Genomic DNA, 21,951 nt, shown 5'->3' with positions numbered 1-21,951 from the left:
TTCTGAATTTCTGAATTTCGGAATTTTAGAATTTCTGAATTTCTGAATTTCTGAATTTCGGAATTTTAGAATTTCTGAATTTCTTAATTTCTGAACTTCTGAATTTTTGAATTTCGGAATTTTAGAATTTCTGAATTTCTGAATTTCTGATTTTCTGAATTTTAGAATTTCTAAATTTCTGAACTTCTGAATTTTTGAATTTCGGAATTTTAGAATTTCTGAATTTCTGATTTTCTGAATATCTGAATTTCTGAATTTCTGAATTTCGGAATTTTAGAATTTCTGAATTTCTGAATTTCTGAATTTCGGAATTTTAGAATTTCTGAATTTCTTAATTTCTGAACTTCTGAATTTTTGAATTTCGGAATTTTAGAATTTCTGAATTTCTGAATTTCTGATTTTCTGAATTTTAGAATTTCTGAATTTCTGAATTTCGGAATTTTAGAATTTCTGAATTTCTAAATTTCTGAACTTCTGAATTTTTGAATTTCGGAATTTTAGAATTTCTGAATTTCTGAATTTCTGAATTTCCGAAATTTCGAATTTCTGAATTTTCAAATTTCTAAATTTCTGAACTTCTGAATTTCTGAATTTTCTGTTTTTCGGAATTTTTGTAATTTCTGAATTTTCGAGTTTCTGAATTTTTTTGACTTCAAGAATTACAGACTTTTGTAATTTCTGAATTTTCTGATTTTCTGAATTTCGTAAATAAGATTTATTTATATAATACAGTGACTAACAACTAATGAAAAAAAATGATTATACACAGAGATCTGAACCGCAAAATAGTAATTTTTAGTTAATTGACCAATTAAGTTCCCAATTAAATAGTATCACACATTCCAAATCCACTTTGTGGTTCCCATTGTCCATTTTGACACTGTAGAGTAGCAATTCCAGTAACCGCGTATCCCTCTTCACAGTACAGTAATCCAGTGGTCCCATCCTCGAAATCCAACGAGCTTCCACTTTGAATATACACAATTCGGGCGTTTTTCGGTGGACTTAAAGGTACACAAACACCCGGAAGACCGTTTTCTGAACCATTTGAACATTTTCCGATGATCGGACGGAATGATCCTTTTCGACATGTTGAGAATGATGGTCCCGTTGGTTTATAGCCCAGATTACATTTTAGTGCAGCAGTTGTGCCATCGTCAAATGTTCCTTTTGACGAGAAGCCAGAGTAGGTGATCTGGAAAATTTCGAATTGCTCACTTTCCTAAAAGACGTTAAGCTTAAGCCCGATTATCTCAGTTCCCAAAAGAGATATCAAAAAGTGATCAACTGATAAAATGTTTAACATAATATCACAAACATTGTCTTAGTTGTAAGTTTTTTGATATCTCTTATGGGAACCAAGATAATTAAGCTAGAAAAAGCACGCGGCTGAGCTAGACCACCCACCAGGCTGCCGACAGTCCGCACACTTTGAGCTCACTTATCTCGGTCCTTATTACAGCTATCAAAACACTGTTAACTGGTAAAATGTTGCTTATTATATAACAAAAATTTTAGCAGAAGACAAAATTTTGCAAGCTCTTATAGGAACCTAGATAGTTCAGCCTAAAAAACGCCCAACAGACTGCCGACCGTCCGCACACTTTCAGCTTAATTATCTCGTTTACTATTACAGCTATCAAAAGTTTGTCAACCAACAAAATGCTGCAGATATTTTGATAAGCAGTTTATCAGTTCTCTAATTTTTGGTACTTCTTATATGAACCGAGATAATTGAGCTTCGAAAGCGTCCGTGTTTAAGCTAAGCTGCTGGCCGCTTGATGCCTGCTCTTGCGAAAATTTGAGCTCAATTATCTCGGTCCCTATTGCAGCTATCAAAAAGCTGTCAACTAATAAAATGTTATTGATATCATGACTGATATTTTATCAGTTGACCGTTTTTAAATATCTGTTACAGAAATTGAGATAATTGAGCGTAAAGTTAGGGCATCTTTTTTTGGGATCGCTCATGTCACGGCTCCGGGACGTTTCAGAACCCGACAGTTCAGAACCCGACAGTTCAGAACCCGACAGTTCAGAACCCGACGTTTCAGAACTTTTCTGCATTTTTGTCTAGTGGTTTTTGCACACCAAATGAGCATTGCTCATTTCAATTTTGTGTTTTTCTGCTTTTCTATTCATTCTCATCTACCGTACTCCAAATAATAATAGGTTCACACTGGAAATCTCTCAAAAAAATCAAAAAAGTTGATATTTTCAAAAACGACGCCATTGAAAAATGAGACTTCTATTCGCCGGAAAAATTATTGCGTACTTCTAGACATCGTTCTTGAAAAGTTCAATTTTTTCCGATTTTTTGAGAGTTTCCGAGTGTAAACCATTATTTGGAGTACGGTAGATAAGAACGAATAAGAAAACAGAAAAAAACAACAAATTGAAATGAGCAATGCTCATTTGATGTGCAAAAACCAATATACAAAAATGCAGAAAAGTTCTGAAACATCGGGTTCTGAAACGTCCCGGAGCCAATGTCACGCGGCTCCCAACTTGCTTCAAACTAAACATTTTTGACTTAATCAAAAAGTATACTGTAGAACAAAATAAGTTCTACAAAACGATGACAATATCTATAAGCTTGACTGTTAAGCGAAACCTAAAATAATCGTGCCAGTTAAGCCTAAAAAGCACGCGCAGCTGATCTGAACGGGCTGAACACTTTGAACTCAATTTTCTCAATTTCTGTAAGATATATCAAAAAGTTGTCAACAAATAAAATGTTGATTTTAATACGAAAAAGATTTTATTAGTTGACAAGTTTTTGATATCTTTTCCAGTTACCGAGATAATTGAACTCAAAATTCGCTATCAGAAAAGTACCGTACCTCTCCGAATGCCGGTGCAATTGGTGGCGGGCATTTTTCTCCGGACAAAACCAGATCTCCCCGGACAACACTTGTTTCATTTTTCGCCTCCTTTGGAACATCATTGGCAGGTGTGACCGATTGCTCAGTCTCCACTCCTTTTGGAACTCCTTTCGCAGGTGGTCTCTTCAAAAGTGCGGCAACACAAGTTCCCGGCAATGGATTCCAGACTCCATTTGTACAGAGAGCACTTGGAGATCCAGAAAGTGTTGTTCCAATGTTACAGAGTACTGTAGCTGATGTTCCGGAGGGGTATGGTCCGAGTCCTAGGGCACTGTAGACAAGGGTTCCGGATAGAGGGTCTCCAAGACGTCCACAAGTGGTTCCGCCGAGTTCGTTTCCAGTTAGTTCGCAGATTCCAAGAGATGCAGGTGTCCAGACGCCATTTGTACATGAAGATGTCATGATACCTGAAGATTGAGAATTTTTTAAAGATTTTAGAGTCTCAAATAAAATGAAGTCTAAGCGGCCGCCGCGCTCCAGCTACTTGCACACTTCGAACTCAATTATCTCGGTTCTTACAAAAGATATCACAAAACAGTCAACTGACTAAATGTCATCAACATTTTATCAGTTCACCACTTTTTGATAGCTCTTATAGGAAATGAGATAATTGAGCTTAAAAACGAGCGGCTGAGCTAGGCTGCCGACCGCCATCTGTCTACACACTATCAGCTGAGTTATCTCAGTTCCTATAAGAGATATCAAAACGTGATCAACTGATAAAATATTGATACTGTTATAATTAATATTTTATGAGTTGACAAGTTTTTGATATCTCTTATAGGAGCCGAAATAACCCAGTTTAAAAAGAACGCGGCTGAGCTAGGCTGCCGACCGCCTAAACCATACTCTTGCTCACTTTCAGCTCAATTATTTCAGTTCCTGTGAAAGGGTTTAAAAAGCAGTTAACTGATGAAATGTTTATCATAATATCACCAATGTTTTATCAGTTGACCACTTTTTGATATCTCTTACAGAAATCGAGATAAATTGGCTTAAAGTTGAAAACAACTAATTTACCATTAGGCACATATCCAGCTTGACATGTCGCTGTGGCCAGTGTAGCCGATGGATACGGTCCGAGTGCTTGACCCTGAAAAATTACACTAATTATTCTAATTACCCCAATTGAGCTTACATTCGAATAGGTCATTGTGGCTCCGAGTACTGGAGCGATTCCAGCAAGGCACTCGGCTCCGAGAATTTCTGAAATTTAGAGTTTCAGAAATTGTTTCAACAAAAGTTTTAAAACTTTTTGATCCGCCCAAAAGTCTGAAACATGCTATTCGAATTTTGTTCGAAATTTCAATTTTCTGTGAAATTGTTCGTAAATTTTATAAAAAGAATCTGCAAGTCAAAAAGCTAATTTCATGCTTTGTTTTTTGAATTTTTCGAGAAATTCTTTTTTTTCGATTTCGTGCAGTATGGTGTTAAATTAGGTGCATGCACACATAAGCGGTCTAACCTTTGAGTGCTCGTTGACACGTGGCAAGAGTCGACGGGTACCATAATCCATTGCTTTGACACGTGGCACTGGTGGCGCCGCCGATGACGGCCAAATAGTTAGTATCACATTGAAGCATTACGGTTGTGCCCTGTGAGAAAAAATGAAAGTGCGCTCTATTGGACAAGAGCTTTGAAGTTTGAAAAAAATATTCAAATTTCGCGCCAACACACAACATACAGTAGGATAAGGTCCAGGTCCGAATTGACTGTAAGACAGGACACTGAAACTTGGAACGGGCATGGCTGGACAGGTGGTTCCTGTTGGGTTAGAGGTGCCTAGAAGAGACAATTATGGGACATGGGACATGGGACAAGATGCGAAAAAAGGCGGGAAAAATATGAAAGTTGAAAACACTATTTTTTTTGTGTCGAAAAGTGAATCCCAAAGCTTCATGACATTCAACCACCTACAAAAGTGTTTGGCACTTTTTCAAATTACTTGAAATTTTTACAACATACTAAACCAGACTAGATCTTAATTTTTGTAGTTGACAAGTTTTTTGTGCAAACGCGCTCTAAGGAGATAACCCATGTGAAAGCGCGCGCGCGGACTCCGCACCGCGGTGCCCATCTTGGGTTATGGTGGCCCATCTCGGTGTTATCTCGGTTACTGTAAGAGATATCAAAAAGTAATAAATTAATAAAATTTTAATCATATTATGACCAATATTTCGTCAGTTGACCACTTTTTGATATCTAGGATAGAAAATGAGATAGAAAGGCTTAAAGTTGGAGGGTTTGTTTTTTTTCTATTACGGTAACTTTTGTAGGAGGTTAGATAGAATGAAACGGTTTTCTGGGTTCAACACTCCGATCCCCAAAATTAAAAATGTTTTCAATCAAAAAAAAAGTTTTCGAAATTCTATACCTTCCTGTACCTTTACAAAACACTGTAAACATACAAAACACATATACAAACTAACTCCTACCCTGTTGCACACAACTGCCAACACTACTAGGTGACCATCCGGACGATGTGCACGTGGCAATCGAGTTTCCAGACAAAGAATATCCAGAATAACAGACAATATTAACTACGGTGCCTAGCGGAATCGTGGCCGTGATTTGGGGTGTATAGGACATCCGACCGTTGGTGAGCGTACCGCTGAACGCCGAGAGAGGTGTGCATCCTGGAAGAAGAGGGGGTCGGGGGTACTGTAGCTACAGTAGGACCAGAGAAAAGTAATGCTGCGATCGTATTGTATTAGAGAATACGGTAATCCGGAACACATGCAAAAATATATGTGCATGCTCAATGCATGCTATGGGGATGATAAATAGGCACTGTTACCACTCTAATAGAATTCCTCCAGACGGTTAACTTTGAGACAATTTATCTCGGTTCTTGTGAAAGATGTCAAAAAGTAATCAACTGACAAAATGTTGCTCATAAAATGATAATTATTTTATCAGTTGACTGCTCTCTGATAACTCTCATGGGAATCGAGAAAATTAGGCTCAAAGCAATAAGCCGGTAGGGTGCGACCTGCCTGCGCTTTGAGCTTAATTATCTTGGTCCCTATGACAGATATCAAAATGTGGTTAACTGATAAAATATTTGTGATAATATTAGAAACGTTTTATTAGTTGACCACTTTTTGATACCTCTCACAGGAATTGAGATAATTAAGCTTTAAAAGTGCGCGCGGCTGTGCTAGGTTGCCGACCGCTACTAGGCCCAATTTGAAATAAATTATCTCGGTTCCTATAAGAGATAAAAATAATGTGTCAATTGCAAAAATGTTTGTTATTTTATGAGCAACATTTTATCAGTTGATAAAATTTTGCTAACTTTTACAAGAACTGAGATAATTGAGCTCAAAGTTGAACGCTAATGGGGTGATTCTATTAGAGTGTTTATGCTATTTTCAGACTTTTTAAACCGAAAATATCAAAACATTGAACTTTTAAAAATAGTTTTATAAAATTTCAAGATTTCACCGGGGGTTGGAAAAAGAGGTTTACAGGAGGGAAGACATTTAAAGCAAATTTCAGATTTCAAAGAAAAATTTCAAGTTCAAATCCTAGTACACTGAGCTGTAATTTCAGTGAACAAGCCGTTTTGGCATGTCGACGTGGTATTTTGACCCTGGACTTGATATCCAGAATCACATTGAAGTGTGACGACGGTTCCAGATGAGTATGGAGCCGTCTGGCTGGTCACAATGGTACTGTAGGGTGGAGCAATTGGAAGATATTGACACGTGGCAGAAGTGGAAGACATGGTTGTGAGGGTGGTTGCTGAAAGTGGAGGGACCTGTTGGGGCATGCAGGGGGGAGAGAAGTGGGTGGAGTCAGAAAAAGGGGCGGGGCATGCAAAAATTCCAAAAAATTTTCGAACATTTTTAATTTTCAGCAAATTTCAAAAATTCTGCAAAAAATGGAAGTCTGAAATTTCATGCAAAAATAAACTCTTTTTCAATTTTACCGTATTCCTGTAAATTTAGAAATTCAAACTAACCTTGTCCAAGACCCGTACCCGACCCAGAGCAAGTACCCAGCGCTGGAGCCCATGCGGCGTTTGTACAGTATGTTACGGTAGTTCCCTGCGCGGTTTGACCAGATGGACAAGACATTGTGGCCGTGCTTCCTGGAAAAAATCAGTTAAAAAAGATGATTTTGAGCCGAGTTACATCGTTTTGAAGCTTGAAACGCGACAGAGTGTATGGGATGAGGAGGGCGCAGACGGCTAGTTTTACTGCGTCTCCAACTTTTGCGTAGTGTCTCGGCGCGCGAAATTCAAACACTTGTAACTCGCTTCAGAGAAGGCGTTGGGATTTCATTTTTGAACCGTTTTGTAAGAAATTTTAAGCTTAACAAGATAAAAAACTTTTTTTTTCATGGTCTTCAATTTTTAAATCTTGCCTTTATGCCTATAACCCGAATAGGAGTATGCTTTCCCTCGTCTACGGCGCATAACCCGGTTCAAGTCTAGAATTTCTGTTCGAATTACTTTTCAAAATGTAGAACACGAAGAGTTCTACAAAATGATGCTAAATTCGACAATATTCAGACAGCGAGCTTTACATTAGAAGTCGTGAAGCAGCCGGGATGGTGAAACCGACCCTTCACTTCTTTAAGTGTGTCTGGCCCAAAATTAGGCATTTCAATATAGTCGAATGGTGTATCATCTTGTAGATCTTCTCTTGCTCTACATTTCAATTTTTGTTTCAAACAGAAATTTCAAGTTTGAACTGAGTTATGCGCCGTTTCATCTAACCACCAGGGCGGCGCCACCATGACATTTGAAAAGATTCAAGTCGTTGAAAAAAGTGCCAAGCGCTTTCGTAGGCTTTGGCCCAACTATCTTACCTGCCGTCCATGGAGCGAAGAATCCAGAAGAGTAGGTGAGCGTGGCACCGGTTGGTGTCAATGGGGGTGTGTAGCATGGTCCGGTTGATGTTCCAGAAGAGGAACAGGTACCAAGTGTCGGTGTCCATGCTCCATTAGTACACGTTGAGATGGTGTTGCCGGTTACGGTAGCGGAGTTGAGGCAAGTCAGTGTTACGGTGGCACCGGAGGCGTGGAGGACCTAAAGAATCGGAATTTTTGGGACTTTAGAAAATAGTTTGTCTTTTATAGGTTCATATAAGTCTCTCTAAGAAGTTAAGGCATCCAAAGCTGTGCCACAATTCCGTTGACCTATGCCCCAGTAGAAGCCCACCCTGCCTTGGAAGCCGCTGATACTTACCATGTCTCCATCACTGTATCTGACTTGTGAGTTCGCTGGCGCTATCACTCCAATACATTGTGTCCCAATCGCCGTACTAGATCCTGAACACGTGGCAGTGATTGCTGGAATCCATTGACCACCAAGACACGACGCTTGACCGATTTGTGTCCCATTTGTACATGTGACTCGTGCAATTTCTCCAGTGTTGAATGTTGTGGCAAATGAGGTTTGACCATCGTATGTTACAGATTCTCCAACCGGACGCGTCAGAGCTGGACAAGTTGTTCCCGTTCCTGTAATCAGATTTCTTGCAACGTCACTTCTGATGAAAATAATTACCTGTCCCTGAGCAGATTCCAGTAATTGCCGGACTCCATAATCCATTTGTACAAGTTGTTGAACCAAGACTAGACCCTCCAGAAGTGCACGTTACAGTAGCCACTGTTCCAGATGTGTAGCTAGTGGTGCTCAAAGAGAATGGCACATAGGTAGCTTGAGCGCCAGCTGGCAGAGTTGGCGCACTACACTGTCCGGTAGTCGAGCCACCGATCAGAGAGCATGTACCCAAAAACATTGGACTCCACATTCCATTGGAGCATTGGGCGGAAGAGGCTCCTGAATGAAAGGTAAGATTTGAATATCGAAAAACTTAGCTACCTTGAACTGCTCCTCCATTCGTGCATGATCCCGTGACAGTGGTCCCACTTGGGAATGGTCCTATTTGTCCGCCATTAGAGTATGTTACATTACCTCCGATTGGAGCAATCATTGCAGTACACTGCATAGTTCCGACTCCTCCTGTGCCAGTTCCGAGGTTGCATGTTCCAAGGGCTGGAGTGAAGACTCCATTTGTGCAAGTTGCTTGGCTATTTCCAGTGACTGAGTATCCAGAATTACAAGAGAGTGTACCAGTGGTGCCAGACGGGCGAGTGAGCTGCAAAAAGAGACGATTTGAAAGCACTCAGGCCATTCTACAGTAAGACTCCAAATGTCTCTTACATCATAAACATATCCTTGACTAAAAGTGACGATTCCATTCATGATGAATGGTGTACTACAAGTTGTGCCAGTGCCTCCAGATGATCCAAGTGTGCAAGTGCCAAGTGACGGAGTGAATGTTCCACTGATACACGTGGCTATTGAGTTGCCAGTCAGTGTGAAGCCATTGTTACAGTATAACATGGCTGTGGTCAGTGCTGGGCGAGTTGTCTGAAAATGAAGTGGGTGGGGTGATTGATGAGGTGTGTGATTCAACTACATATTGTACGTTAAAGAAAACAACACGACAAGATCAGCTATGAGATTACTGTAGTGCGAGAGAGACTTCTCAATAGTCTGAGAAGTTGGTGGTAGATACTATCGAATCCAAAAAAAAAAGACAATTTTTGATTTCGCAACACGTCTGAACCTAACACGGAATATGTTAAGCTTGCTGATTCAAACACTATCAAGTGTAAATTGATGTAAAACTCTATCTATGATCACACCGTTAAAAGGGGGGCAGTGTATAAACGATTTTGTTGTTCAAGACTTCCTGAGCGCGCTTTTTTGAAATTAAAAAATAGCATGGTGTATACAGAGATAATAAGAACTGCCTGCTTGGAAAAAAAGATGAATCAAAGAATTTTAAACTCACATCCAACGGGTTTCCCTGACTGTATGTGATGTTTCCATTGGTCACCACTGGATTAGGACACGTGGTTCCTGTACCAACTCCTCCTGTTCCAGTTCCGAGGTGCATGTTCCGAGGGTTGGAGTGAAGACTCCATTTGTGCAAGTTGCTTGGCTATTTCCAGTGACTGAGTATCCAGAATTACAAGAGAGTGTACCAGTGGTGCCAGACGGGCGAGTGAGCTAAAAAAACATTTGTTTAGATTAACATCAGAGTTGACTGATAAGGCATATCATCGAAAGTTTTAGGTCGTTTTTGGATAGCTTACATCCCAGGTGTTTCCTTGACTAAAAGTGACGATTCCATTCATAATAAATGGTGTACTACATGTTGTGCCAGTGCCTCCGGATGTTCCAAGTGTGCAAGTGCCAAGTGACGGAGTGAATGTACCACTGATACATGTGGCTATTGTGTTTCCAGTCAGTGTGTAGCCACTGTTACAGTTCAACATGGCTGTGGTCAGTGCTGGGCGAGTTGTCTGAAAATGAAGTGGGTGGGGTGATTGGTGACAATTCTAGACAGTGTAACATTTCATGGTCTGCTATGTGATTACAGTAGTACGAGACGTATAAGAGACTGAGATGACATCAAAAAGCGGGAGTTCAAAAAAGTCGCTTTCCGATTTCACGACATTAAGGAAAGCTTGTTAATTCTCAACACTAACAGGCGTGCATTACAATAAAAATCTATCTCTAGACACTTTATCGTTACAGATACATATTATAATAACTATCTAATTGTTCTTGTAACAGATAAGAACCTGATAAAGGAGGACCGAGAGGATCTGTCACTTACATCCAACGGATTTCCCTGGCTGTATGTGATATTTCCATTGATCACCACTGGATTCGGACACGTGGTTCCTGTACCAACTCCTCCTGTTCCCGTTCCGAGATTGCATGTTCCAAGGGCTGGAGTGAAGACTCCATTTGTGCAAGTTGCCTGGCTATTTCCAGTGACTGAGTATCCAGAATTACAAGAGAGTGTACCAGTGGTGCCAGACGGGCGAGTGAGCTGCAATAAAAATACATTCAAGGATGACTAAATGTGATGCCACGGCTTCCAGATTAGGATACTTTTGATATAAATCTAGTGACCCCCAGTGGTGCCACAGAGCTTGTTATTGAAAGAATGGGCTTGGTTGGGCCGCTGCTCCAATTTCGGCAAACTTTGCTATGGTCGGAACGGAGTTTTCACCGTCCTGGGCTTGCTTACATCCCAAGTGTTTCCTTGACTGAAAGTGACGACTCCATTCATAATAAATGGTGTACTACATGTTGTGCCAGTGCCTCCGGATGTTCCAAGTGTGCAAGTGCCAAGTGACGGAGTGAATGCTCCACTGATACACGTGGCTAATGAGTTCCCAGACAGTGTGTAGCCATTGTTACATCTAAGCGAAGCTGTGGTTAACATTGGACGGGTAACCTGAAATCGAGGTGTCGGCGTGGATAAGCATGTGTACGACATTTCTATGGGATGATTCGATTACTGCACATAAAAGGATACAACACGGAAAGCTCTACATTTGGACACTGTAGTGTGGAGACGTAAGGTATTGGTGATGGATGCTGTGAAATCCAAAGATTGACTAAAGTGGCGATTGCTAGTGCGAGTATGATGGGATCTGGGAGAAGTGAAAGGTGTTTCTGTGGTTAGGGTTGGACTACTTTCTGTGACAGTGGGAGTGTGGGTGAAAGATCTGCGCAAGCCTAAATGAGTTACTGATTCTCAAAAATTCATATGAATTTCTTGGTATAATTTGTCTTGGATCTAAAACTCTTGTATTTCTAATTGATCTATAACGAGGAGCGCTAAGACATGATCGATGCTTGATTATTTCAATTCAATGCGGTAGAGACGAAAGCAAACGGTTAGGCTGGATATGATTCGCAAAAGTCTCGATAAACAACTTGACTCACATCCAACGGATTTCCTTGGCTGTATGTGATAACTCCATTGATCACCACTGGGTTCGGACATGTGGTCCCTGTACCAACACCTCCTGTTCCAGAAGCCGTACATGTTCCCATAGCGGGATTCCATATTCCACTGAGACATGTGCTCGTGGCCGAGCCAGATACAGTACTCATAAAATTGCAAGTCAGCGTGGCGATCGTTCCAGATGTGTAAGTGCCCACTGAAAAGAGATAGGAATAAAGTAACCTAGAGCGCACTTACATCCAGAAGTATAGGTGACAGTTCCATTGACCGGATTCGGGATAGCTGCACAGTTTCCAGTAGTTTGACCCAGCGTTGGAGCGCTTGTACACTGTCCTAAATTAGGGTAATTAAATGATTATAGCAGGGGGGCAATACCTATAGCCGGTGACCATTGCCCATTTGTACACATTGTGGATACGGAGCCAGATAGGGACGTTCCTAGGGAGCACATGAGATACGCCGATGTTCCAGATGCATAGTTTTGGGATAGGCTGGATTGGACGTAGAGCAAGTTTCCGTTGGCCGGGCTGGCGATTGCTGAGCAGGGTGTTCCGGTTGATAGCTGATAAAAGAATAAGGTTGTTGTAGTTTCTAGAACATTGGAAATTGATAGGAACAGATACCGTATCCCCTCTAATAGAATGCCCTCCGAACCATTGAGCCAATTTATCTGGGTTACTATGAGAGATATCAAAAAGGTGTTAATTGTCAAAATGTTAATGAGAATATGCTTAACATTTTATCAGCTGACTATTTTTTGATATCTGTTACAGTAACCAAGATAATCAAGCTCAAAGCCATCGGTCGGTAAGTTGCGACTGTGTAGCTCAATCTAAACCTGCCTTTTGAGTTCAATTATCTCGGTTCCTATAAAAGATATCAAAAGGTGGTCAACTGAGAAAATGCTTATCATATTTGGAGAAACATTTAATTAGTTTAGCACTATTTGATATCTCTTAAAGTAACCGAGAAAAAGCTGTTCAAAGTTAAGAGTCATAGGATAGTTCTATTAGAGTGATTACGGTAATAGGATAGAATAGAAGTTATAGGTTATGGAAAAGTTAGAAGAAATGAAATGGTTCTAAATAGATAGAAGAACAAAACAAGGTTATCTTCCACAAACCGACCTGACGCTTGACACGATTTTTTGTGAGCTAAAATGTTCAATGTTTTTCTGTGATTCTTGACTATAAGGATCATTTAACTTTCGGTCAATGTATCTCATTTCCTGTAAAAGATATAAAAAAGTTGGCAACTAACAAAATGTTTATCATAATGCCAGCTACATTTTATCAGTTGACAACTTTTTGATAACTTTTACAGGTTCTGAGATAAATGCCCTCAAAGTTGGCTGATCACTAAAAACCTACACTCTCTGCTGATGCCATTTTTCGAATGCCTACCGGTTCACACCGCCCGATTTTTTGGTCCCATCCACTTGACGTGCACTTGGCAGTCAGATTTCCCATTCCGAAGAAATTCCGGTCGCATTTCAGAGAGATTGTTGAGTCGAGAGAGTATGGAGGTTTCGGCGAGTTGGTGAAGACGAGCTGGAACTTTCATTTTTTGACGCTTTCTTTCAGATTTTTTTCAACAGTGCAGTTTATTGAAATTGTTATAATTGTGTAGAACTTTATTCGTTCTACAGCATACCTTTGACATAATCAAAAATGTTTATTTTGAAGAAAGTTATGAGCTTTCGGAACCGGGGGATCCCAAATAATGTTACCTTTTACTTTAAGCTAATCTATCTCGGTTCGTGTAAGAGATATCAAAAATGTGTCAACTGATAAAATATTTGGCATATTATAAACAACATTTTACTTGTGAACACTTTCTTGATATTGTTTATAGGAACTGAGATAAACTGGCCCAAAGTGCAGGTCTAAGTTTAGCTACGCGGTCACACCCTGCCGACCGATAGCTTTGAGCTCAAATATCTCGGGTTTTGTGAGAGATATCAAACATTTGTTAACTAATAAAATGTAGGTAACGTTATAAGCTACAGTTTATCAGTTAGCAAGTTTTCGATATCTTTTATAGGAACCGAGGTATTTTCGCTCAAAAACGAGGGACCCACCTCTCCATTCCTCGGCGCCGACAAAATTGGACATTTCAAATCCAACAATGACAAACATTGGGGTAGTGCTGGAATCCATTCACCGTCGACACATGTTGATGAAGTGACGGAGGTTGTTGGAACGAATCCCAGATTGCAGAGTACGGTAGCTCGCGTGGCAGATGGAACCGACGTTTTGGAAGTGGAAGCTGCAACGTTGGCAGAGTAGACGACGTTGCCGTTAGGGGTGGTGGAGATGGGGCAAGTGGCTTCTGGGTTGACGACGTCAGAAGCGACGACGAGGCGGAGTGGTTTTTTTGAAGTTTCTGGAAGTCAAACAGGAACCTACTCGGTATAAAAGGAAAAAAAGTTCCTACCTTGACTAACACAATTTCCCATCATCTCTTGTCTCGGATACCATCCATCTTTGGTACACAACAAATTATTCGTTCCATTCCCAACAAATCTAGAATCACACCGAAGTGTTGCTGATGTTCCAATGGAAAACACGTTCAGTTGATTGTTGGAATACTCGATTTTTCCGTTTTCCACATCTGGAATTTTCAGACAAACTCCGTTGTCGGATGAGTTGAATAGGACAACGGATGGAGTTTGACGCCAAGCATAGCAAAGTGGAAAGAATTCTTTCTCGTAGCCGGGTTGAGATTGACCAACATTGTCGAAGGAGTAGGAGTAGTCTGGAAGTTTATAGGGTGTCAAGAACAGATCTGAGGTTGGCCGCGGCCTGCGAATGCCTCCTTTGAGCTCAATTATCTGGATTCCTATGAGAGATATCAAAAAGTGGTAAACTGATAAAATGGTTGGTAATATTATGACTAACATTTTATTAGTTGAGCAAGTTCAGATAGCTCGTGTAGGAACCGAGATAATTGTGCTCAAAGTTCAAGTATATATAGGTTGAGCTAAGTGGTTGCACCCTGCCGACCGATGTCTGTGAGCTTAATTGTCTCTGATCCTGCGAGAGATATCAAGAATGTCTCAACTAATAAAATGTTGGTGATAACATGACAAACATTTTATCAATTGACTTTTTTTTTATATTTCTTCCAGAAACTGAAATAATTGAGCTGAAAAAGCGCGCTGTTGAGCTAACTACTTGCAAATTTTGAGCTTGATTATCTCGGTTCTTGTGAATGATATCAAAAATGTGTCCACTTATACAAATTTGCTGATATTATGACTAACATTTTATCAGTTGACAGATTTTAAATATCTCTTATAGGAACCGAGATAATTAAGCTCAAAGTGCAAAGGCTTCTATTTAGCAAATACAGTATACACACTTACGCGGTCCATTCAACGAGTGCTGAACCAATCGATAAATCGGAACATCCGCACCACAGAATCCGCTCTTGTCGGCGCAATAAAACTCGTCCTCAATATTATCCATCGTCGAGTCGTTCATCCTTATCGATCGATGATCGGTATGCAAGATCGCTCCATTGACTTGCATCATTGCTGACAAGCGAACACCACATTCATGAACGATACAACTCTCCGGATGTCGAGCCAACATTACTGTAGATGTCGCTTTGTCGGTATTCGCTCTTTCGTACCCGCGAACGGATAGGTCTTCATCAGAAATACGGTATTGGGCTGTGGAATTGTCGAAGGAACGCTTCCAAACACCGACGACCACTGGAAACATGAGTTTTAAAAAAGAGAACCTGAAACTCCATGAGCTTTACTTGTCCATTAGGATGATACAGTACCGACCAAAGACAACTTTTTTGTACAAACGCGCTCTAAGGAGATGTGCCTCATTTGAGAGGCGCGGTGGGTCTGCGCCAAGCATAGCGCCGACGGAGGCGCCCTTCTTCCACGTAGCGTATCTCCTCAAGCTCAAATTTCTCAAAAAAGTTGTCAACTACAAAAATGCAGCTCTAGTTTTGTTTAGTATACTCTGAAATTTTTAGACAAATTGAAAAATGCTGGACCCCTTTTGTAGGGCATTAAAATTCACAATTTTTCGAAAAATCGAAACTCACCTAATTTTTGTGGCTTCAAATCCGAACCACATTGCTCAGAGCCGTGTGCTCCGGATGAGAGAAATGTTAGAATTAGAGTGAGCAATGGGCCCCAACGAAAACTGTAGTTATTGTGGTTTCTCATAATTTCATCGAGTTTTTTTGGATCTGGAAATTGCAGATTAGGTTAGGTATGTTGGATAAAATAAAGAATTTAACGATTCATGAATAATTAGAATTCAGAAATTCGAAAATTTCAAATTTCTCGAAAGTTCGGTAATACATCCAGAAAAGTAAAAAACATTTTGAGCTAACTGAAAAGTAAAAAAAAAAGAGAGAGAGAGAGAGAGAGCTTTTTTCCCTTTTCTTCAAAAATGACCGGAAATGGTTCTGACCACATTCTAAGACGAGAAAAGGGAAATGTTTGGTTGTTTGCTACGAATTTTTTTTCTTATTTTGGAACATTTTTAATACTAAAACCTGAAAGGAATCTAAGAATCTAAGAATCTAAGAATCTAAGAATCTAAGAATCTAAGAATCTAAGAATCTAAGAATCTAAGAATCTAAGAATCTAAGAATCTAAGAATCTAAGAATCTAAGAATCTAAGAATCTAAGAATCTAAGAATCTAAGAATCTAAGAATCTAAGAATCTAAGAATCTAAGAATCTAAGAATCTAAGAATCTAAGAATCTAAGAATCTGGATTTTTTGGAATTTCTCAATGTTAATATCCAAAAACTTATATGAACTCTAAAAAATTATTAAACCTAAAAAAATGGCTCTTAACAAAAATTTGACCGCTTTTATAGAGGTTTTATTTTTGCTTATTCCAATTTTTGCCAAATTTACAGAAAAAAAATGAAAAAATCCAATTATCAAAGATAGTAGTACAGTATATTCAAAAAGTTCCATTTTCCTTTTCAAAAAAAAAGTGAAAGGGAAAATGCAAATGAAAGGGGTCAAAGGGAAAAGGAAAAATAAACATTCCTTATTTTGAAAATGGAAAATTGGGCCATGTTTGGGTAGCAAATGTACTAGTATACACCTTTTTCCTCTTTATACATGACACAAAATGACACGATTATGCCTATTATTCATGTTTTTCTCTCTCTCTCTCTCTCTCTCTCTCTCTCTCTCTCTCTCTCTCTCTCTTTTCCTTACGGAAGCTATTGAGAAAAAGAGAACGAAAAGTGCAACATTAGGTTTTGGAAGTCCTGGGATTTCTGAATTTCATGAATTTTGAAATTCTGACATTCAGAAAATCAGAATTTAAGTTTTTTTTTAGGATTTTGAAATAGCGCTAAATCGCAAAAAACCGAAATTTTGGAAATTTCGCAATTCCAGGTTGTCTTTTTTTATGACTATAAGCCCTGATCCAACGGATTTCCACAAAAAGTGAAAAATTTTTGGAACTGGTTTTTCATATTTTGGCCCATTTGGAAAACTAAAAAAACGGAATTCAGAAATTCAGAAATTCAGAAATTCAAAAATTCAGAAATTCAAAAAATGCAGAAATTCAGAAATTCAGAAATTCAGAAATTCAGAAAATTCAGAAATTCAAAAATTCAGAAATTCAAAAAATGCAGAAATTCAGAAAATTCAGAAATTCAGAAATTCAGAAAATTCAGAAATTCAGAAATTCAGAAAATTCAGAAATTCAGAAAATTCAGAAATTCAAAAAATGCAGAAATTCAGAAATTCAGAAATTCAAAAAATTCAGAAATTCAGAAAATTCAAAAATTCAGAAATTCAGAAATTCAGAAATTCAGAAAATTCAGAAATTCAGAAATTCAAAATTTCAGAAATTCAGAAATTCGGTAATTCGGAAAGTTAGGAAATTCAGAAACTCAGAAACTCGAAATTTTAAAATATCCAAAAAACATTTTAAAAAAACTTTTTGGGCCAAAAATGTCTCGAAATAAGTTTTTAAAAACTTTCTCATTATTTTTCCTAAAAATCATATGTTTTGAAAAAGTGGATCAAACCTAAATACTCTAACTTTGTGTCCGGTCAGGGGGTCTTCCCTTCAGAGGATCAAAAATACTCAAAAAAGGAAATAGAGTTTAAAGGGAAGAGAGTACTCTAGAAGCCCGCCACTAATCCGGCCAGTTTTCTAGTGGAAGGGAAATCGGATTACTGTAGTAGACGGAAATTAATCAATTGTATTTTTATGATTAGTAATAATGTCGGGGGAAAATAATGAAGGATTGTTGGGAGAGAAGGAAGTCGAAATTTCGAAATTGCGAGAAGTTCGAAAATAGGAAATTCGGATTTTTGAGTTTTCGAAATTCTGAAATTCTAAAAGTTGGAAATTGAAAATTGAAAAAGAAAAAATGGGAATTCAAAAAGTATAAAATAGTATTAAAACTTGAAATTAAATTGGTTTTCTAAATTCAGACATTTTGGAAATTTAGGTTACTCTGGATCTTCCATAACTCTTAGAACTGAAAATCCAACAAATCTGAACCCGGAATTTTCTGGAAAAACGAATGAAAGGGAAAAAAAGAGGGAAACATGAGTGTTGGAAACGGTTGAGTAGTTTTATAAAGGTGTTAATAATCTGCCCCCCGGACGAACGGATACAGATTTTTTTATTGTTGTTTTTGAATTGTCTATGAATTCTCGGAAAATTTCGGAAGAATAAAAAATATTCTATTGAAAAGAAAATTTTCAAAAAGAGGAATTGGAGTGGAAAGAAGATATTGGGATCATATTGGATAAAGGATCATAGGCTTTCAAAGTCAATGAAATTCAGAAATTCAGAAATTCCGAAATTCCGAAATTCAGAAATTCAGAAATTCAGAAATTCAGAAATTCAGAAATTCAAAAATTCAGAAATTCAGAAATTCGGAAATTCGGAAATTCGGAAATTCAGAATATCAGAAATTCGGAAATTCAGAAATTCAGAAATTCAGAAATTCAGAAATTCTATAAAACTCAGAAATTCAGAAATTCAGAAATTCAGAAATTCAAAAATTCGGAAAATCAGAAATTCAGAAATTCAGAAATTTAGAAATTCAGAAATTCTAAAACTCAGAAATTCAGAAATTCGAAATTCAGAAATTCAGAAATTCAGAAATTCAGAAATTCAGAAATTCAGAAATTCAGAAATTCGGAAATTCAAAAATTCAGAAATTCAGAAATTGAGAAATTGAGAAATTCAGAAATTCAGAAATTCAGAAATTCAGAAATTCGAAAATCCGGGAAGTTAGGAAATTCAGAAATTCAGAAATTCAAAAAAAAATCAGAAATTCAGAAATTCAGAAATTCAGAAATTCAGAAATTCAATAAAAAACTTTAAAAATTAAGAAATTCCAAAAAATCACAAAAATCACAAAAATCCCAATTAGTCAGAAATTCGAAATTTCGGAAATTCAAAAGTTTGAATAATTTTAAAATCTGGAATTCTTTAAGTAATTCGAGAAAAAACTCATAAAACTGAAAATTGAGGATTTAGAACATTCTAGAATTTCAGAATTCAAAATTGTCTTGCGTTTTCCAAATTAAATACTGAACCTATTTTTGGGATTATCAGACTATGAGTAATAAAATCGTATAGATTTTGATCATTAAATGGTCACAATGGCCAGACTATGATTTTTTTTTCATCATTTTTGTTCAAACTTTGGACAAAAATCAGGTACAAAATATTAAAAATGTGGCGGGAAAAAATTTAGAAATAGACAAAATTCAAAAATTCAGGAATACAGTAATCCGGAAATTCAACAAACTACGAAATTCGAAAAAAAAAGAAAATTCAAAAATTCAAAAACTCGGAAAATTCAAAAAATCATAAATTCAAAAGGTCCAAAAAATTCGAAGCAATTCAAATATTGAAATTTTCTATTTTCGTTTCAAAATTCAGAAATACAGTAATACATTGCGACTAGTACCATAGTGAAATTTTTTCTCGATTTTTCCATTTTTATCCTATTCCTTTTGTTTTCTACAATTCACATGAATTCTCTGAAAAAGTTCCAATGATTAAACCGTTTGTTATGAGTTGTTCAGTTCTTCTACACTTTTTTATTGAAGAAATCGGATTAAAAATGATCTCGCTCGTGAAAATTTTTGTTTTTGTATGATTTTCGCTGAAAAAAACATATGTTATCGGTTATTGATCATCTGTTTTATGTATATTTACAAAAATCATAGATTCAAAAAAGCAAAAATATGTTTTCGACCACGGCAGGATTCGAACCTACAATCTTCTGCTCCGTAGGCAGACGCGTTATCCATTGCGCCACGCGGCCACATTTGCCTAGCTCTTGTGAGTGCGGTTATGTAGTGGAGAGAAGCGGGGAGGGAGAGAGAGGCAAGAGAGGAGGAGAGAGGGAAATTAGAAAAATTACTAGATTACAAAAATTATTTATTTCAGGAAAAAAAAAATTATCGTCCAATTAAAACTTTAACTTTATGCTCATATTCGCTTCCCAAATTGCCCCGGAGATTTTTCGTCGGTTTGATAATTTTGATCATCACAAAAAGTGGCCAAATTGTTAACGAATTCAAAATGAGCAGAAAGAGACACGTGGCGAAGTTCAGAGCCGGACGGTTACAGATTCTGGTCGAGGAATCTGAAAAAATGGAATTTTGAAGTATTTTTAAAATTTTTTGAAATTCGAAAATTCGAAGTTTTTGGTTTTTTAAATTCTCAAAATCGATTTTTTATATTTTGAATTTCTGGAATTCAGAATTAGAATGTTCTTGAAAATTCCAAATTTCCAAATTTCTGAATTTCCCAATTTCTGAATTTCTGAATTTCTGAGTTTTAAAATTTCTGAATTTCTGAATTTCCGAATTCCTGAATTTCTGAATTTCTAAATTTCTGAATTTCCGAATTTCTGAATTTCTGAATTCCTGAATTTCTGAAATTTCTGAATTTCTGAATTTTTGAATTTCTGAATTTCTGAATTTCTGAATTTCTGAATTTCCGAATTCCTGAATTTCCGAATTACTGAATTTCTGAATTCCAGAATATCTCAATTTCTGAATTTCTGAATTTGTGAATTTTAGGATTTCAAAATTTTCGAACTTAGGAATTTTTGGATTTCCGAAATTCCGATTTTTGAATTTTCAAAATTTTTAAACTTACAATCTCCAAATCCCATAACTACTGACAAATACAGTAAGACAACACATGCCATCCCATGAAAAAGGATTACTGTAGTTTTCACAAGAACTTGTTTGTTGCAAAATTTTCAAATTCCCGCCAAATCAACTCACACATCCGATAAAACTACAAAACGCGGTTGCTTTCGTATCGAACACAATTCCTAGCAATAGAATTAACAGGAAAAATGTTTGAAATTTATATTTTCAAAAAAAAATTTTTTTTTTTGAAAAAATAATTTTTCTTCAAAAACTCACAATAATCCCAAAAAACATCCAACTACCGAAATAAAGGCTCAAAATCAATTGATAAACATAAGCGAGCACTAGAAGATGTGGAAATGCCTGCAATTTAGCCACAATGGAATTTTTCTCAATAGAGCGAATTTTCTCACCAAGACCGGAACGAAAATCCAGATTTTCTTTCTTTTCACACTTTCAAATGTTAGATTTTCTTTGATTTTCGGGATAAGTAGCTTCTCACTTCTTTCTTTTGCCGTTCGAGTGCTCATTTTTAGCGAATTCACCGAGAAATTTTGAATTTCGCGCGCGCCGATAAAAACGTGGGAATTCAAAAATGGCGTTTGCGAGGCGCGTCCAGCCGCATTCAGGTATGGAGCTCTACCCGTGGGATAATCCGCGACTCGCGACACGAAAATGGAAGATTTTCAGTTTTTTGGTAATCGCGCGCTCCATTGAGAATTTTTCAGAGAAGTGCAATAGAGCGAATTTACAGCGTCTCCTTCAATTCTACGCGTTGATTTTCGGTATTTGCGGAGTTTTGCAGTTTGGAATTTCGATTTTTCTCTATTTTTCTCTGGTTATTTCATTCCCAATTATTGCCTTTGTCGACTTTTTCCTTCTGAAATAAATTTTTCTTTGCTTTTTTTATTCGGAATTAAATTTTTTTTCCTCCAATTTTCAGTTTCTTTTTCCTCCAATTTTCAGTTTCTTTTTCCTCCAATTTTCAGTTTCTTTTTCCTCCAATTTTCAGTTTCTTTTTCCTCCAATTTTCAGTTTCTTTTTCCTCCAATTTTCAGTTTCTTTTTCCTCCAATTTTCAGTTTCTTTTTCTAGGTCACTTTACGTGGTGGCCTAACTTTCGCAAGTAGGGTT

At 37.6% G+C, this 21,951-nt stretch overlaps 2 protein-coding genes and 1 non-coding gene across 3 annotated transcripts; all 3 read right to left on the bottom strand.

Moving 5' to 3' along the window:
* Positions 1-823: 823 nt before the first annotated feature.
* Positions 824-4,468, bottom strand: CBG16937 (the record flags this gene model as incomplete). Its single annotated transcript, XM_002648778.1, has 5 exons — positions 824-1,195; positions 2,844-3,292; positions 3,906-3,978; positions 4,024-4,091; positions 4,351-4,468. 5 exons carry the CDS (start codon positions 4,466-4,468, stop codon positions 824-826), a joined length of 1,080 nt encoding a protein of 359 aa, XP_002648824.1.
* A 1,940-nt stretch (positions 4,469-6,408) lies between these two features.
* Positions 6,409-15,869, bottom strand: CBG16936 (the record flags this gene model as incomplete). Its single annotated transcript, XM_045237026.1, has 21 exons — positions 6,409-6,632; positions 6,853-6,981; positions 7,704-7,923; positions 8,083-8,357; positions 8,404-8,679; positions 8,722-8,998; positions 9,064-9,273; positions 9,701-9,719; positions 9,779-9,918; positions 10,005-10,214; positions 10,532-10,750; positions 10,874-10,909; positions 10,952-11,161; positions 11,647-11,873; positions 11,915-12,010; positions 12,053-12,239; positions 13,048-13,227; positions 13,758-14,062; positions 14,114-14,491; positions 15,045-15,395; positions 15,746-15,869. The coding sequence occupies 21 exons, from the start codon at positions 15,867-15,869 to the stop codon at positions 6,409-6,411; spliced, it is 4,293 nt and encodes a 1,430-aa protein (XP_045096090.1).
* Positions 15,870-19,904: 4,035 nt separating this feature from the next.
* Positions 19,905-19,977, bottom strand: CBG28441. The gene has a single exon. It is a non-coding gene (tRNA).
* Positions 19,978-21,951: the final 1,974 nt, after the last annotated feature.

Source organism: Caenorhabditis briggsae (assembly GCF_000004555.2).
Source record: "Caenorhabditis briggsae complete genome, chrI, whole genome shotgun sequence".
Taxonomy (NCBI): domain Eukaryota; kingdom Metazoa; phylum Nematoda; class Chromadorea; order Rhabditida; family Rhabditidae; genus Caenorhabditis; species Caenorhabditis briggsae.
This window is presented reverse-complemented; position numbering and strand designations above follow the sequence as displayed.